The sequence below is a fragment of the Filobasidium floriforme genome (genome assembly GCF_021052385.1).
Source record: "Filobasidium floriforme strain CBS 6241 chromosome Unknown HD553scaffold_18, whole genome shotgun sequence".
NCBI classification, from domain to species: domain Eukaryota; kingdom Fungi; phylum Basidiomycota; class Tremellomycetes; order Filobasidiales; family Filobasidiaceae; genus Filobasidium; species Filobasidium floriforme.
This window is the reverse complement of record NW_025763639.1, coordinates 486,540-501,675: the sequence shown is the minus strand read 5'-3', so window position 1 is coordinate 501,675 and position 15,136 is coordinate 486,540. Positions and strand designations below refer to the sequence as shown.

Genomic DNA, 15,136 nt, shown 5'->3' with positions numbered 1-15,136 from the left:
ATTTGCGTGCGAACAGCTTACGAAGACAACCACTCCCGGGACATCGTACTTGAGTCAATATGTGAACATGCCTCTTGTGTTGAGCTTCTGGTGGAGCGATGACCCGTGGTCCTTCCCGGAAAGCGAGCGATATGAAGTAGCTTCGACTATCCTATGTTGGCCTTCCTGGTCGCCGAGTTCAGCGAAGAAGCGTTGATCTCCGACGTGTGAAAGCGTGGGGCGGACCGAGAAGCGTCGGTAAAAAGGTCTCGTCTCAAACTCTATATCAAACTGCGAGGTTTCGCTAGTGTCGTGACGGATGGTGTAGTTAGAGGAAGAAGGCGAGGTTATACCGCAGGCTATAGTTGCAGTATAGCAGTATAGCAGGTTGAATGGTCGATCGTCCGCTCAGCTCGAAATGCTCGGCTAAGCGAAAGGGCGACGCGCATCAAGAAAACGTCAGACGACGCTCAGGTGGGGAGACCTATTCAGTGTCGCTCGAACAATGTAAATGGTATTACAATACAGATGTATGCACAATGATAGGGAACCAGGCGAGAAACCCCGGGTATGAGAGCGAGGACAAAGAGTGGTCTAGTTGAATCCGGATCATAACGCGTTAAAGTCGAATGGCTTGTCAGCCTCGGTCGATTTGGTCGTCGTTGACTTCTTGCCGTTCACAGGAGCAGCAGCAGAGGCCTTGTCGGCCTTCTTGGTTTTGGCAGGCTTCACAGCGACCACCTCGACCTCCTTGACCCCGTTCGTCTTGCCAGCAGACTTTTTCAGGGATCCCTTGATCTCCCGCTTTGCAGGTAGGACGGCTTCGACGGCATCAGCGACGGCCTTGCCGACCTCGTCCCGCCTGACTTTCTTGCCATCCCTTGAAACGTCGTCATCATCCCCACCCTTTCGCTTCAGCTTGCCACTGGCGACGACCTTGACCTCGACCCTCTTGACCTCTGGCTCTGGCTCGTCGTTGGAGAACTGCACCGTCTTGAGCTTTTTGCTGAGTACGGGTGCGGCAGCAGGTCCAAGGGATGACTTTCGCTTTCTCTTGCGGTCGAGCTTTTTCGAGGCAACCACTTCGACCTCGGGTTCCGACTCGCTCGGTGCGTTGTCCTCGTCAAAGATGACCTCTTCACCCGACTCTTCCAGGTCACCGTCCTCGAAGTCGAGCTCGTCGATGTCCAGCTCGCCCTCACTCGACTCGTCATCGTCCTGAATCATCTCTTCGTCCAGGATGAGCTGCATAGATGTTATCGGTCAGCATGCGTGTATCAAATGCGTTTCTAGCCACACGAAATTCCACTCACCACCCGCTCATCCACCTCGGGCACCTTGAGCCTGATCAGACCCTTGCCAACCTTCTTCAACTCCTGCCTCGGCTTCAACAGGTCCAAGGCCTTCCTATCCGATTCGCTGATCTCTGCCTTGCTTTTCTCGATCTCGGATTTTGTAGGCAAGGTGTAGTAAGGGAAGAGGTTGTGTGCCCAGTCCCGAAGAACCGTCTTGGCAGCGGCTTCTACATCGGCGTCTCCATGCTGTTTGCGGTCGCACAAAAGAATCAGCAAGGCTTCGAAGCAGAGACTACCCTTGGCCGATGCTTACCTTCCTGATCCTGCCCTGCGCTCGTGCGACACTGATCAAGAAAGTCTCGATATCACCAGCAGCAAAGTGAGGGATGTTGTAGGCCAACATCAGGTCCTGCGGGTTGGCACGGTTGACAATCTGCTTGACTGAGAATGATAGAAGCAACGACCGAAAAAATCAGCCTTGTTTTTTTACATTCCTACATTGTTTAGAAGGGAACAGGCAAAGTTCCCGGGTCCTCTTCACTCACCCAATGGCAAAGCATCCTTGACCTTGTCGATCCTCCCCAAATTCCTCGTCAACATGTCCCTGGCAACCGTCCCCTCCAGAATCGCCCACTTCTCATCGTCTTCCTCCTCACCCATGTCCATCTCCTCGTCCTCGCCCTCGACGTCGGGGGGATTAAACTCCCACCCTGGCGTATCGATCAACCTCACTTCGTTCTCTCCGACCTTGACACCCAACTCGGCAGGAACCTTGGTTGTAGGCGCCGCAAGCCCCGAAACAGGAATCGTTCCTGCCGTAGCCAGTCTCGGTCGTCCTAGTAGCGTGTTGATCACAGCAGATTTCCCGACGTTCGGTTGACCGAGGAAGACGACGTTCAACGACGATTCGTCGGACTTGTACTTCTCCGTCTGCCAAGCCGAGAGGATGGACAACAGGGTCTCCTTGCCAACGGGGATCGCCGAAGGGATCGTTCGAGGAGGGAGTTTACCCTGCTTGTCAGTCCCGTAGACGGTCATCCCCGGTTTGATCGGGGTCTCGACGAAAGAAGCCTTGAAGAGGACGACCTTGACGTTGTCGCCATGAGATTCGAAGGAGGATCGGAGGAATTTCAACCAGGCTTCGGCGGTCTCCTTAGGGACGAGGTCAATCTTGTTCAATAGGACGACCAGCTTGTCCTTTTTCCATCCAGCAGGTTTCGGTGCAGTCTTTGATTTCTTGCTGGACTTTGATCCAGACTCGACAGTGGGTTCAGGTTGAATAAGGACGAGGTTCTCCAAGAAGGTGCTTCGGAATCCGATCGGATCCCTCGCATCCAAGACCTCAACGACAACATCCGATCGATCCAGAGCAGCTTGAATGGTCGGCAGCTCGGTATCCACCAAGTCCGGGATATCCTCCTCCTCTTCTTCCTCCACCTCGACTTGTTTGCCTTTCTTCTTGTCCGACGTGGCTCCAACGGGGTTGACAGGCTTTTTACCGTAGACGGGCAGGACACCAGGGTTCTCCAGGTACTCGTCCTCGTCCACCTCTCGGTCGATCTTGCGCCTCAGACGTCGTTCCTCGGCATCCTCCTCCTGGTCCTCGCCTTCCATCTCATCATCTTCCTCGTCATCCTCCTCGTCTTCATCATCTTCATCTTCGTCCTCTCCGAGAGCCTGCGCCGAGTTGATCAACGCCTTGGCCTCCTTGGCAGCTTCCTTCTGAGCCAAACGTCTCCTCTCCTTTTCCTCCTGAGCGGCTAATTTGGCCTGGGCGAGCTCGGCCAAGATCTGGTCCTTGAAGGGGAAAGAGTTGGGAATACCAGGGTCGGTCGGTTTCTCTGCAGCGAGAAACACAGTCAGTCATACATCATACCGTCAGATCAGCTTGTTCCACAGGGTGGAAAGGCGTCACTCGACTCACTCGACTTCCACGTCTCGTTCTTCCTGTTATCCCTGTTGTTCTTCTTCCTGGTCTCTGCGGCCTTTTTCACGATCTTGGATCGCTGGAAGGTGGTACCCCTCTTGGAGGTCTCTGTAAGGAGTTTCAACGAGGTTTAGCTGAGCACCACCGACGGGACGGTCAAATAAGGGGTCATACTGACTTTTACGGATTCCGCCCATCTTTGATTTATTGTCCTGGTCAGAGAGCTATAAGGAGGTAGGATCCAGGAAGACGTTGCGAGGCAATTGACCCACTTTGGCTGAAGTTCCCCAGACATTCACGGTGCTCGCCGAGACTCCTCTGGCTGATCGAAATTTCCGCGGATGCAGCGTTAGCGTTACGTAAGCTAAACACGGACTTGATCATGTTTCTACATCCCTCACGATCTGTTTGCATGATGTCCGCGTTTCTTGGTTCAGTGAACCTCGAGGTCGAACTTGATCGTTGTGATTTCATGATTTCACAATGTTGGAGAGGGTCTTTCCATCATCACGCCCAGCAACCAGTATCATCCACAAATCGCTTCAATAGTAGTTTCTTCGATATGCCATCCATCGCACCCCGCCCATCCCTCCTCTCCCTCCGAAAGACCCTCCCTCCGATCCTCAACCTCCCCTCAACATCCACCGGTAACAACGTCCCCAAATCCCTGCACAAGACCCGCCGAACGTGGATAACCAACACTCACCGGATCGACCAGCCTGTCAGGGTCCTTGAATGTGCGCATAGGGATAAATACGGGAGGGGCGTTTTGAAGGGGATCAAGATGCGAGCGAGGGATGTGAAGAGTTTCGACAAGGCGGGTGGGGTCGAGGGTGCTCTGGTAGGTCTTGCCGTGTGGCTGACATCGGATCGGAATCGTATATACTGATAACCTCCGCCTATGAATCGTCCTGGTCTATAGCTCTCACAATCGCCCAACAACTTTACCCCATTCGGGAAACAACTCCGCGCAGACCTCTTCACCCGGTTACACGGACTACGAGATCCTTCGGCACCGTCGACAAACTCGGTGTTCTCATTGGGAATGGGAACGAGACGATAGGGGTGCTATGAGGGGATCGGATGTAGGATACAGAATATGGATGGCAAGGGGAAGTGAAGCGGTGCGATGGATGGAAGGACTTCGGGCAACGGGCGGTCGAAACGCCAGGACAGAGCGGGCGCCCTGAAGGCGGGTCACGGAGCCGTGCGAACTTGAGACATGGCTTCTACTCTATCTTACTTCTTCCTCGTACAACTTGTCTACGTCAACATGCAGGACGGAAGGCGCCTGGACCGACCAGGAAGCAAGAGGGTTTGACCTCTATGTATCACCACCAAGAATTCGAATATCGATCGAATACACACCGGTAGTTCTTAGTGCGAAAGCGGCCCTCCCTAGCGCACCTAGCCCGAAAAGCCCTACAGCCTTCGTGTGGGTAGCCCATTGACAGATAGCCTGTCGATAGGCGACCAATTCTTCATGAGCCGTCAAATTGTGCTTGTCTGCGATCATGTCGGCAGCAAGCGATCCGAAGCGGTCAGGGACCTATATGATGGGAACCAGTCTCCTGCTCTCTTGCTAGTCTACTTCGTTCTCGTGCGGCACATGTAGCAGACGTGTGTGTGCAAAGTTGCAGAATCCCGCATAGACTCATGGTCGTTTGTCTGACGTTCCTCGACCTCGTCTGTTTGATTCCGCGCGATGACCTCGACGTCACACCTCTCAGCGCATATGACCCATATACAATCAACACATTCACCATCGAATTCGTATGCCAGCCTGCCCAGGCACCACTCTAACTTCCACTCGCGACCATGAGTACATCCACCAAACCACCTCCTGATCCCACGGCAACCCAGCCGAGTCCACCGCCGGCGGATCGTGTACAGACGAGGTGTAGGTGCGGGAACGTCTCGGTCTTGACCGAGGACCATGGGTCGTCTGACGGTCATGGGACGGGAGTGTATATCGTCAGTATCACAAGGATTGCAAAAACCTTTGTCGCCTTGGGAGAGATGGGAAGTGTCAGGCTGCGTAAAGCTGATTCAATCTTCCTACTTCATGCTTCCGTTGATCGCATTCATGTCGTGTGCGTATTCCCGTTCTTTCAGATCCGGGAAGAACTCACTGCATACCGCCGGACCCCGGCTTATCATCAACGACAATCTCGGCGCCGAGATTCCACAAGCGGTTCAGCTCCCCGGGTGAGGCGGGTATCCAACGACTTCCCTAAACAAGGCCAGCAAGGGTCGACGGACCGGGACAGAGACAATGTCCGGGTGGGAGAAGCGGACGTATTGGGTAGTAGTGCTAGTCGAGGTAGACGCGGGAGTCGATCAGCCGGAGGGGACGAGGAAGAGGATGGTGAGCGGATAGTGGTGTGTACGGTCTGCGATGAGGATGTCGTCAAGGCCAAGGTGGATGCGAGTGGGGGCAAGATCAAGATTGTCCACGTACTCGAGGTCTTGTGTGAGAAGAGGGTGAGTCAGAGGCGCGTTGAGGGGCAAGTCTGAATTGGGTGGAGTCGAACTGAAGACGTGTGGATATCTGTTTTGCCTATAGGGCCCACCTCCCAGCGATGCGGAAGCCAAACACGCTCTGCTCTATCCATTCGACCTGTCCCACCTTCCTTATTCGGAGTCATACGGTGCTCCTCCCAACCTTCCCACCCCACCCCATTTCACCACCCTCCTTTCCCCGCTCGCGGACCCATTCTTCCTCCCGCCTCCATTCACTCCCTCCGACCCATACTTTATGAAGCTGTCTGACGTCGCCACGGACAAGATCAGAAGGGTCCGGGAAGAGGTCGACAAGGAGATCCTCGAATTCGTCACCCGGAAGAGGAAGCAAGTAGCTTCCGTTCAAAGGCGGGCGAGAGGAGAATGTGAGATCCTCTACAAGAGCTATGAGAAGGCTTGTCGTATGCGAGGAGTCGCGCTCAGGGGAGAAGAAAAGGAACAAGATGCTAGGTCCCGGCCGAGCGTCAGTCAGGGTATGGACGGGGCGGCGAGGACAAGGTCGATGAGTACCGAACGACCTGCGAAAGAGTCGTTCGGAGCACCGTCTATCGCGACACCGATGTCTGGCTCGGCTCTCGATGTTCCGGGCAAGGGAACCGCTTCGAGGATGCCCATCAGGGCTTCGGTAGCGCAGACGGGTTACGGTTCTTCCCTCTTGTCCGCTTCGCTGTCGGTAAGCTATTTCCCGCACCAAGGGCAACAGCAACAACAAGCTGGAATCGCTGCACCAACGCCCTCGGGGACCGGAAACGACACCACGCCTCGCCCAGGCCGATCGCCCATGAAGTCCCCTCAAGTCGTCGATCACTCGTTCCAGAAAGTAGAGCCTATCGGCGGTTCGTCTTTTAACAGTAACCCAATCACGACTCCATTTCATAGAGGAGCAAAATCTGGTGTCGATCTCGATGTCGTCTCGAGTCTCAGGATCTCGCATATGGACGAGAGGTTCGGACACGGGTCGTCCGTGGGTGGAGGGTCCCGAGCTGTCACTTCTGAGATGCACCATTCGCTCGGACGCAAGGGGAATCGATACCACAACCCGCTCGATACAGACCTTGATGTCGAGGCTGATGATCCAGCCATGAAGGACCCTAGTCCGAGCAAGCTGGACCGGGTTCTCGAGCGCGAGGAAGACGTTCGGGAGGGAGGCGAGGGGGACATCGCGCTCCATCCGTTTGCGGAGAGCAGTCAGGTCAGCGCGGCTAGTTCGTACAAGGATCAAAGATCGGATGAAGATTTGCCCGTTAGAGAACCGGAAAGACAAGGCAGCGGGGAAAAGGACATGCCGCCCAGGGGTAGGAGGCCGTCGTTCATGGTCCCCGAAGAAGAACGAACACCCCGACCGAGAAACGTCAAGCATCTCAGCTCGTCCAGCCCAGAGACCATGAGGCGATTGTCCAACACGTCTAGCACCAGGCGTTCTGCTATGGGTGGAGCCAAGAGTGGGGGCGACGCGGATCAGAAGGAAGAGGGTGAAGGTTCAGGGTCTACCAGGAAGAAGGTCAAGTTTGAGGAGGCCGTCGTGGTAAAGGATGATCAGGCGAGGAGCGATCAAGAGGAGATGCAGAGAGAACGTGCAGGGATTGACGAGCCGGAGGATTCCGGTTTAGTTTCGGGTCCAGATGGTAAGGCCTGAATCGTCCGAGCGATATAGATCTTCGACGCTGAACCCTCACCTATTACGGACCTAGATGCCGTCTTTGATTTCGAAGATCACGACGCGCCCAGGCCAGAGATTCCATCCTCATTCGCCACATCGTTGATCGACGATGCCGAGGCGACCGAGGCATCCTCTTCGCCAGCCCGACAAGATAAGAACAGGACGATGAAGGAGAACACGCAGCTAGTGGAAAAGAAACTGATCCAGTTGATGGCAGCCGATGCGCCATCGCATAGATCCGCTTGGAGAAACGATACACAGAAGCTATGGCAAGCTCTGGGTCAGACGACAAACAGGTCGTTCCTCTCGCCTTCTACGTCGAGACGAACGCGAGACCGGAATGACGACTCGAGCGATGACGAAGATGTTGACGAGAACAAGACGAGCTTGTTCGCCACCTCGATGCCGGTCCGTATCGTGATGCCAAAAGAGAGCGGTGTGCCGAAAGAGCTCGAGCCCAAGACAAGTCTGGTTGACCGCAAAGGCATGCTCGTACCTCCGCTCAAAAATGCCATGCGACGTGCGGGGTCGTCCGATTCGGATAACTCTTCGATTAAGCGGGCCGCCGGCGACCAGTCTGGCGATCGACAGGATGTTTCGGTATCTGCTTCGGTATCGAACATCACTATTGGCACTGCGTCGATGAGACAGGACGTGGCCCGTAGTCAGGGTCGCGGTCCGCCCCAGCCGAGCGCAAGCTATAGAGACAAGGGGTACGGCGGGTTTTCAGTTGATCCAGGCCCAGCGCTGGAAGCGATGGGAACTCTGAGTGAAGAGGAAGAAGACGAACATTCGGCCGGTGTCAAGGCGGGTGCTCCTGGTTTCATACCCCCTCATCGTCAAGACAGGACAGGCTGAACTTCTTATCGCCCAGACAAGGCATATAGTTAATGTAGAGTACGAAGTTCTTTTCTGCTGAAGACCGGCTGTGCGAATCGGTTGTATTTCTTATCATGCGCTTAATATATTGTTCGGATGTCTTAGACGGAATCGTGACCTACAAGTTTGCTGCCTTTGCCAGCCAGGAAGACCTTGACATCAGGGTCCCATATGTGCAAGACTTTTTCAGAAGTCGCGGAGTTTTGACTTCTCACCTTTACTCACTTGCCCGGATTGATATTCCAATTAGTCACCGGATGGAGGCGCAAGAACTGCAACCTGCAGTGCACCTCCTGGTTTGGGAATGCTAAGCAGCATCAGGGAAATCCGGAACACTTGGCTCAATCTGCGTCTCGAGTAAAGGTGAATACATGTGCATTGGTCGTTCAATTAACTCTTCATCCAAAGGCTGGGCAGTATCATTGCTGACGTCTTACCGTTCCTTTCTCACAACGGGAGGATAGCCGCCCGGTTAATGCGCTCAGTGATGGAGACTGTCTATTCAAGCCCCAGCTTGGCATAGACAAAGCTCACCGACTTGAATAGGCCCTGAAGTTTTGCCAAGAGCGAGGCTACAATCCTTCATTACTACAAGTGGATAACATGTATCGTATTCCGTCTCCCGACAAGGCGCCCTGCATTCATTCGTGTCCAGTATCATACAAAGCTAGTCGTATTGCTCTTTTACACCGTACAGTCTTCTTTATGACATGGGACTGGTTGGCTGAGCGATGAATGGCTGTCGAAGGGCTCGGCTATTGGGTCAATTCTTAACTAAGTACAGGGAGTAATCCTGTGACTTAGAATTGTATCACGCTGGCATCTGGTGGGAAGTGAAGCACAAGCTGACGTTGACCCTTTCGTGTGATGAAGGTATCTTTACAACTGGCATGGAGTACTACTATGTCAGAGGAGACTCTTGGATCAATCACAGAACATGGTGCTATCTATACTACATACCACCGATTCGTCCGAAACCAAATTCGAACTGTTCGTCGAACCAACGTGACGGTGGTCACGAACACGCGATGGCGACAATAAGCGACCTGTTCCTGCCGAGACTTGTCCTGCTTCTTCCTTTCTTCTTTGATTGTACTGGTTCTATCCTATCTACCTGCAACCAGCCCGAGCCGGGTGTTGATGATTTCAGACCAGATCAGTACTAACGGTATCTACTACCCTTCACTGTCTATATATTATGGCATTGCGCAATCTCTTCCTTTGCTAAGTTTTGTTCCCTGTTCAGCGAAATCGACAAAATCGGATCGTCAGCCGCACAAACCAACTGTTTATTTGAGGTGACCGTGGACGATAACAAAATCAAGCTGGAGAAGAGAGAAGAGCACAATCTGCAGAGGAGACGAAGTTCGGAGACAAGCGGGTTGACACTCGAACGGCGCAAGAAGGTGAACGGTTCCATCACAAGGGCTGGAAGCTCACAACCCACTCAGCAAGGAGCTTCAGCTGAGAAAAGGCGTCCCGGTGAAAATAGTTGCACAGCCTATGTGTTTCGCTTCTATTAATGTATGGAAGGGCACGGTACATGACTGTATATTGATAGCGCTGTTGCGCTTCGCCAGGTCCCACGATCGCGCAACCATATCTAGCCTGGACACCGTGTCACTTTTCTCCTGTGATCCGTCTTCAATTTCTTCTCAGCAACAGTCCTTCATCCTATCATTGCCTATCAATGAGACGTTATCCACTGTGGACTCCGTATGCTACCAGAGGAAGATGTCTGTGTACCATCAAATTCCAAAGCGTGTGGCTGTCTGGCGCGTGATCGTATCAACCTCAAGAACGCAAGTTGCCGAGGGAAGGAGGCACAATCGCATGCACGTTTTGCACACCCAGACTTGGGAGACGCATCTAGACGAGACTTGTTTCATCTTCACGCGCATCGGACAGCTGGATTGAAGTGCCAACTCGCGCTTGCCCTCTTTCTGCGAGCGAATCACACGGGCGGTAAGCACCAGATCACCACATCAGCGATTCTTCCGTTGCAACTGTCTTTGCAAGGATGTTGGGGATTATTCTGAACAACAGTGCTGAGAACCTCTGTTGCCGGGAGACATCAAGCTTTGAACGATCAGGGCGTGGCTCATCTGCAATTATGATACTGTGTTACCCACATCAATCATTTAGATGACCAGGACCTTTGCGATGTCAATCGCATGGTCTGGGGTGGCAGGTCACACAACTGGCTTGTTGAGAAAGAACCATTTAGCAAACTTCCAAAAGTTCAACACCTTGATATCAAGTGTCATCCCACAAGTTTTGCCACTGCCGAGGCGATGTTCTGGGACACCCGAGTTAGTGCGAAACATCATGGCGATGATACTTGACAGGACAGCTGCGAGCATGAAGCTCGTTATATTTGATACAATGTCGTAGAATCAATACAATCGAATTATGATATGCTAAGCGAGAAAGCAACGTATTCCTGATCGTTTTTAATAATGTCGTGGCCGCTTGGACGCAGGTCGTTCATCTGTCGGAGAAAGGTTCGAACCGACATCGCTGGCCAGGCTTCGCGACCACAGCATCTGCGCACGATCGGCTTCCGTCCAGCTCGGACGTCGATACGGTGGGAGGGCAGACATCGGCGGGAGACGCAGCGGCATTCTCAGCTGGCCTCGCAATGTGCAGAGGATCGGGCCTGTAGCCGAGCTCCTGGATGTGAGGCAGTTGAAGCTCACGCGGTCTATTGACTGCGACGATTGTAGAAGGCGAAGGGACGATAGGTCGATAGGTTGGCGCGAATTCCGATCGGAAGTTTCCCGAATTTGATGCCGAGCCGGGCGGCGACTTTTCCACGATCGGCGAACTTGGCACCCTCTCAGAAACGGGAGGTATTGACTCCGACTGTTTCTGCAAAAAGACGGGTCCTTCGTAGCCTGAATTCGATGCCGATGAGAAATCGGAGGGAATATCAGGACGGGGATCGAAACGAGAAGAAGAGTGGGGAGGTCGGCGACTTACCCCTCATGTTTTCCATGGTGAACGTGTCCCTGTATCGTCCCACGAGTTTGTTGCCCGACATGATGTAGCACCTGAACAGCCACTTGCCCGTCGATTCGGGGATACCAAAGTCGGTGTGGATCGTGACGAGCCCGTCCCATGCCCTGACGCGGCCTTGAATCTTGACTTCCCCCCAGGCACTAAGTCCGGTACCCGAGATGAGGATCTCCTTTGTCCAACCAGGACGATCGGGAGCGTCCTCGTCCAGACAGGGCTCCCAGCCCCTCTCCTCGGCTGACAGACTCGCCTCGTACTCTTCGTCCTCGGCGGTGAGGCCCAGCCTGTAACCGGCATTGAGCATGGGCCCGTCCCCACCGACCTTGTCGATCTTGACGTTGATGACCCGTTCTTCGAGTCGCCACTCCTGCATCTCTTCGCCGTATGTGCCTTCGTACAGGCTGCGTACGTCGCCCTTGACAACGTGTTGATAAGCGTTGTAATCAAAGTAGAGGTATTTGCCTTTCCAGAGACCTTCGATTTTATGGCGGAACGCCAAAGGGTGCATCCCGGACGAGGTGATCGGGTCGTGGCAGTTCATGGCTCGGTAGAGATCGTTGTCCCAATTTGACGAATCGAGGTTTTCGGTTGCAGATGAGAACGGCTTGGCCGCAATCAACTTTTGATCACTCGAAGAAGCTACGCCAGGGCGAGGTAATTGGACATGCGGGTTCTTGCCAAGCGTGATGAGCTCGGGATGACGTTCGAGTAGTTTCATGAACGACAAGCTGGCGCAGGTCGTCTGGTAAGGCGACGAAACTCGCCACCATTTACCCAACCGCTTCACGTTTGTAGAACGGGGGTTAGGTGAGAGTTCGACCATGAAAGCGTTGGGCCGGCTGAGCATGCGGAGTTCCTCTTCATCCCGCGCGACTCGGCTGAGTGGCAAGTCTCGATGGACCCACGGACCGTATAGAAAAGGGTACTGCATATCGAGCAGGTCAGTGTCAAGCGCAACTCTTTGAGTCGGGCCGCATCGAACCCACCTTGTGACAAGCAAAGACATAGGGCAGTAGGATGAACACCTTGGTATCGATCTGTTCCCTCGTTTCCTCCAGCTCGGTATCTATCCCGAGCCTGTTCGAGATGATCGTCAGAATGGCGCCTTCGCAAGAGTCAGTCGGATAACCCGGTTGCAGCGCCGCTTCAAGCATGTGTTCCCGGTAAAAGATCTTAACGACCTCCTTGAACTTCGCCAACGATTCGAGGACGACAAAGTTTTTGTGGTCTATGTGAATCGCCAGACGAACATGTCAGTCCGAAACCGGGTGCGATCAAGGATCCAGCGAGCGTACTCACCGTTTTCCATATACATCCACCAGATGACCCAAATGTCGGCCGACCACGTCTCCCTATCCTCTTCCGTCTTCATCAGTGCTTTCCAACTACCTCCCGCCGCGATCTCTCGGTACCTCTTGAAAGTCTCAAACCTGTCTTTGTACTCGTTGGCGAGGATGGCGGGGTCACTCAACAAGTGTACGCCTTCCCTACAGGCGCACTTGGTCCCGTTCTCCCGTACGCCGTGGGTACAAGACCGATGGCCCGACGAGCCCGAGATGGTCTGCTCATGCTCCAGGCCAGGCTCCCGTTTGACCTCGATCTGATCGAAAAACGAATCCCCGCCTGCCGACTTGGAAGGCGGGACGGCGGCGTACTCGTGGTTGGGTCCTCCCATTTGATAATCCTTCCAGCGTCTCGTCAAGGCCTCGCTGTCGAACGTGTTTAGGTACATCCAGTGATACAGCTTGGGATTCCCGTCGAATCGCAAAGCCTTGTATAGGTGCTTGCAGGTGAGCATGAGAGGGAGGAGCGATCGCGGGTCCGGGATGGTTCGAGTGACGTAGACTTCGCTCTTGGACGTTGTCGGCGGGTTGAGTGGAGTATATTCCGATCTGTCCGACTCGACACCCTTGGATCGGGTCGAGGTGGATGATGCTCGACGGGAGTACGAGGCGGACGAGATCCTCTCTGCTCCATACGGTTCATGACTGCGTTCTGTCGTCGTAGCATGATGACGACCATGCGATCGCGATCCTGTCGACGAGGACGAACTTGCGCTGACTTCCGACGCGGCGCTCATCAAGACGTCCAGACCTGACCGGTAGGGTTGTTGTGGTTGCGGTACGACGGGGCGATAGGACGATGAAAAGATGGACGACGACGACGAGGCCGGTTCGTCTCTCCATCTCAATGACCTCCTGGACTTGTCGCTTCCCGTATCTAATCGCCTGACGAACGGTCCATCCACGTCGTATTCCGCCGTGGACCTGTCGTCACATTCCCGCGACATCGAGTCGGTGGACGGTGGGGTCGCTCCACTGAACATGACATGATGAGCGATGAGATGGATGACATCGGCCGAGAGGTCTGTTAAGGTAGGTGGCATGCGAGTGTAGGTGTAGAGGGAAGTCATTGGCTCCACGGTTATGACCCCGAGGTTTCGAGGATGGGGTGGTGGTGATGATGGTTGGGCTGCACGGGATACAGCCAAGCTTGATGTTATTGTCGATCGACGGGGATGCTGACAGAGGATTCGATGAGTCGAGACACTTTGGCGATTTGTGACGAGAGTAAAACTAGTCGATGTGGACCCTCGTGGTAAAGACGTTGACGACGATGTTGACGGCTAACGCTACTTGCGGTATGTCGCCTATATCGGTGAACGAGAGGAATTTGCGCGAGGAAGCGAGGGCAGATCGGGAAGGCAGGGGGCTCGTTGTTTATGTGCGTACGTCGATGGTCACTATTTGCTGGTGGCCTGGTGGACAGAGGTTGGAGATCGGCGAACACGAGCGCTCGACGTCTACGTTGGAGTGAGGTGGGAGGGGAGGAGGGCGAGTCTGTGTGAGCCTGGGAGAGTGAAAAGAGGCCGACCGGTGCCGCTTTCTTCGCTTGCAGATCGTCCGGAAACACGGGAACAAGTCGAGAGAGATAGGGAGGCAAAGAACAGGGACACTTGAGATGCAGCGTTTGCCTAGATACTGCACACCACGTCCGCTCCGCAGCCAGTACAGCTGCCAGACCTGCCGTATATACTCGGACTGGGCACACTCGATCCAGAACGCACCCGGCGATGCTCTCGATGTACCAATCACTGATACGCTGATACGCCCAAACAACTGTCGTTTCGCTCCGACAATTCCCCCTCGCTTTGTCCCTCTCGAAACCAGAAGACGGAAGGAAACTTGCGATGCGCATGTGTGCTCGAGTCTGCAATGTCTGTGTCACCTCCCCGAGGTCTACGATTGAAAACGGTCGATCGAATTTGACAACCCTCTCGCAAAAAGTCACCACCCAACCTCGCTCTGGGACGATGCGATTGATCCCGAGAGCCAGAGGGAGCAAGGAGCGAGTCATGACACCGTCCATGACCGAGGTGAGCGGCACTTGGCGAACCGAAACGCCTCCGACCGTAGAGGCTCGGTCGTCGTAGATGGGAGCATTCCTCTTGTTTTCTTCAGTCCCCGTGCATGCCCCGGGCCGGTCGAAACAAAGTTGCACACGAAACATGACGATCTCCTTTCGCGGCGCCGAGCCCATCGAAAGACACACACACACTGCGCAGTCGAGATACGAGATACGAGACGTGGTCAAGGATCAAGGACGTCTTTTGGCGTTGGTAGCATGCCATTCCTTGCGGCGAATGAAGGTCAAGGGCATCGGACTGCCCGGACTGGCAGGGATCGAAGAGATCGTGTCGTGCAAGGTCAAAAAGGCGTGAACTCGACAGCCGCGGCTGTGACGATAAGCGCGAAAGCGCTGTCATCTCCGAGGCCGTTCGACCCCTGAAGCGGGATCATTTTCGGCTGAAGGAGCGAAACAAAGTTCCCGCTATCGAAATCTGGGTGGTGGTGA

The 15,136-nt window shown here is 54.2% G+C and overlaps 6 protein-coding genes across 6 annotated transcripts; 3 read left to right on the top strand and 3 right to left on the bottom strand.

The window, feature by feature from the left end:
* Positions 1-454: 454 nt before the first annotated feature.
* On the bottom strand, positions 455-3,452 carry HD553DRAFT_298834 (uncharacterized protein). The gene is made up of 6 exons (XM_046178591.1): positions 3,380-3,452; positions 3,199-3,309; positions 1,820-3,115; positions 1,588-1,715; positions 1,293-1,520; positions 455-1,224 (listed from the first exon to the last, which is right to left on the bottom strand). The coding sequence occupies exons 1-6, from the start codon at positions 3,396-3,398 to the stop codon at positions 589-591; spliced, it is 2,418 nt and encodes an 805-aa protein (XP_046034755.1). The 5' UTR covers positions 3,399-3,452; the 3' UTR covers positions 455-588.
* Positions 3,453-3,712: 260 nt separating this feature from the next.
* HD553DRAFT_315653 (uncharacterized protein) lies at positions 3,713-4,573 on the top strand. Its single transcript, XM_046180519.1, has 2 exons — positions 3,713-4,042; positions 4,124-4,573. The coding sequence occupies exons 1-2, from the start codon at positions 3,764-3,766 to the stop codon at positions 4,262-4,264; spliced, it is 420 nt and encodes a 139-aa protein (XP_046034754.1). The 5' UTR covers positions 3,713-3,763; the 3' UTR covers positions 4,265-4,573.
* Positions 4,574-4,988: 415 nt separating this feature from the next.
* Positions 4,989-8,367, top strand: HD553DRAFT_315651 (uncharacterized protein). Its single transcript, XM_046180518.1, has 4 exons — positions 4,989-5,175; positions 5,317-5,685; positions 5,768-7,349; positions 7,416-8,367. Exons 1-4 carry the CDS (start codon positions 5,020-5,022, stop codon positions 8,240-8,242), a joined length of 2,934 nt encoding a protein of 977 aa, XP_046034753.1. The 5' UTR covers positions 4,989-5,019; the 3' UTR covers positions 8,243-8,367.
* Positions 8,368-9,291: 924 nt separating this feature from the next.
* HD553DRAFT_325507 (uncharacterized protein) lies at positions 9,292-10,608 on the top strand (the record flags this gene model as incomplete). The annotated part of the gene is made up of 4 exons (XM_046181626.1): positions 9,292-9,422; positions 9,510-9,745; positions 9,992-10,228; positions 10,409-10,608. The coding sequence occupies 4 exons, from the start codon at positions 9,292-9,294 to the stop codon at positions 10,606-10,608; spliced, it is 804 nt and encodes a 267-aa protein (XP_046034752.1).
* Positions 10,594-13,968, bottom strand: HD553DRAFT_82788 (uncharacterized protein). The gene is made up of 4 exons (XM_046184521.1): positions 12,581-13,968; positions 12,268-12,509; positions 11,246-12,206; positions 10,594-11,160 (listed from the first exon to the last, which is right to left on the bottom strand). Exons 1-4 carry the CDS (start codon positions 13,692-13,694, stop codon positions 10,751-10,753), a joined length of 2,727 nt encoding a protein of 908 aa, XP_046034751.1. The 5' UTR covers positions 13,695-13,968; the 3' UTR covers positions 10,594-10,750.
* HD553DRAFT_82791 (uncharacterized protein) lies at positions 13,542-14,904 on the bottom strand. The gene has a single exon (XM_046184522.1). The coding sequence runs from the start codon at positions 14,819-14,821 to the stop codon at positions 13,781-13,783; it is 1,041 nt and encodes a 346-aa protein (XP_046034750.1). The 5' UTR covers positions 14,822-14,904; the 3' UTR covers positions 13,542-13,780.
* Positions 14,905-15,136: the final 232 nt, after the last annotated feature.

What these genes read in the sequence shown, in the direction of transcription:
- HD553DRAFT_298834 (XM_046178591.1), bottom strand. An exon ending in GAACGAGACGTGGAAGTCGA is followed by an intron (nt 3,116 to 3,198) that starts GTGAGTCGAGTG and finishes TTCTCGCTGCAG; the next exon opens with AGAAACCGACCGACCCTGGT. An exon ending in CCGAGGTGGATGAGCGGGTG is followed by an intron (nt 1,225 to 1,292) that starts GTGAGTGGAATT and finishes ACATCTATGCAG; the next exon opens with CTCATCCTGGACGAAGAGAT.
- HD553DRAFT_315653 (XM_046180519.1), top strand. Translation starts at nt 3,764, where the DNA reads ATGCCATCCATCGCACCCCGCCCATCCCTCCTCTCCCTCCGAAAGACC. An exon ending in GTGGGGTCGAGGGTGCTCTG is followed by an intron (nt 4,043 to 4,123) that starts GTAGGTCTTGCC and finishes CCTGGTCTATAG; the next exon opens with CTCTCACAATCGCCCAACAA.
- HD553DRAFT_315651 (XM_046180518.1), top strand. Translation starts at nt 5,020, where the DNA reads ATGAGTACATCCACCAAACCACCTCCTGATCCCACGGCAACCCAGCCG. An exon ending in ATGGGACGGGAGTGTATATC is followed by an intron (nt 5,176 to 5,316) that starts GTCAGTATCACA and finishes CCGTTCTTTCAG; the next exon opens with ATCCGGGAAGAACTCACTGC. An exon ending in AGGTCTTGTGTGAGAAGAGG is followed by an intron (nt 5,686 to 5,767) that starts GTGAGTCAGAGG and finishes TTTTGCCTATAG; the next exon opens with GGCCCACCTCCCAGCGATGC.
- HD553DRAFT_82788 (XM_046184521.1), bottom strand. Translation starts at nt 13,694, where the DNA reads ATGACTTCCCTCTACACCTACACTCGCATGCCACCTACCTTAACAGAC. An exon ending in GTGGATGTATATGGAAAACG is followed by an intron (nt 12,510 to 12,580) that starts GTGAGTACGCTC and finishes CGATTCACATAG; the next exon opens with ACCACAAAAACTTTGTCGTC. An exon ending in ATGTCTTTGCTTGTCACAAG is followed by an intron (nt 12,207 to 12,267) that starts GTGGGTTCGATG and finishes CTCGATATGCAG; the next exon opens with TACCCTTTTCTATACGGTCC.
- HD553DRAFT_82791 (XM_046184522.1), bottom strand. Translation starts at nt 14,821, where the DNA reads ATGGGCTCGGCGCCGCGAAAGGAGATCGTCATGTTTCGTGTGCAACTT.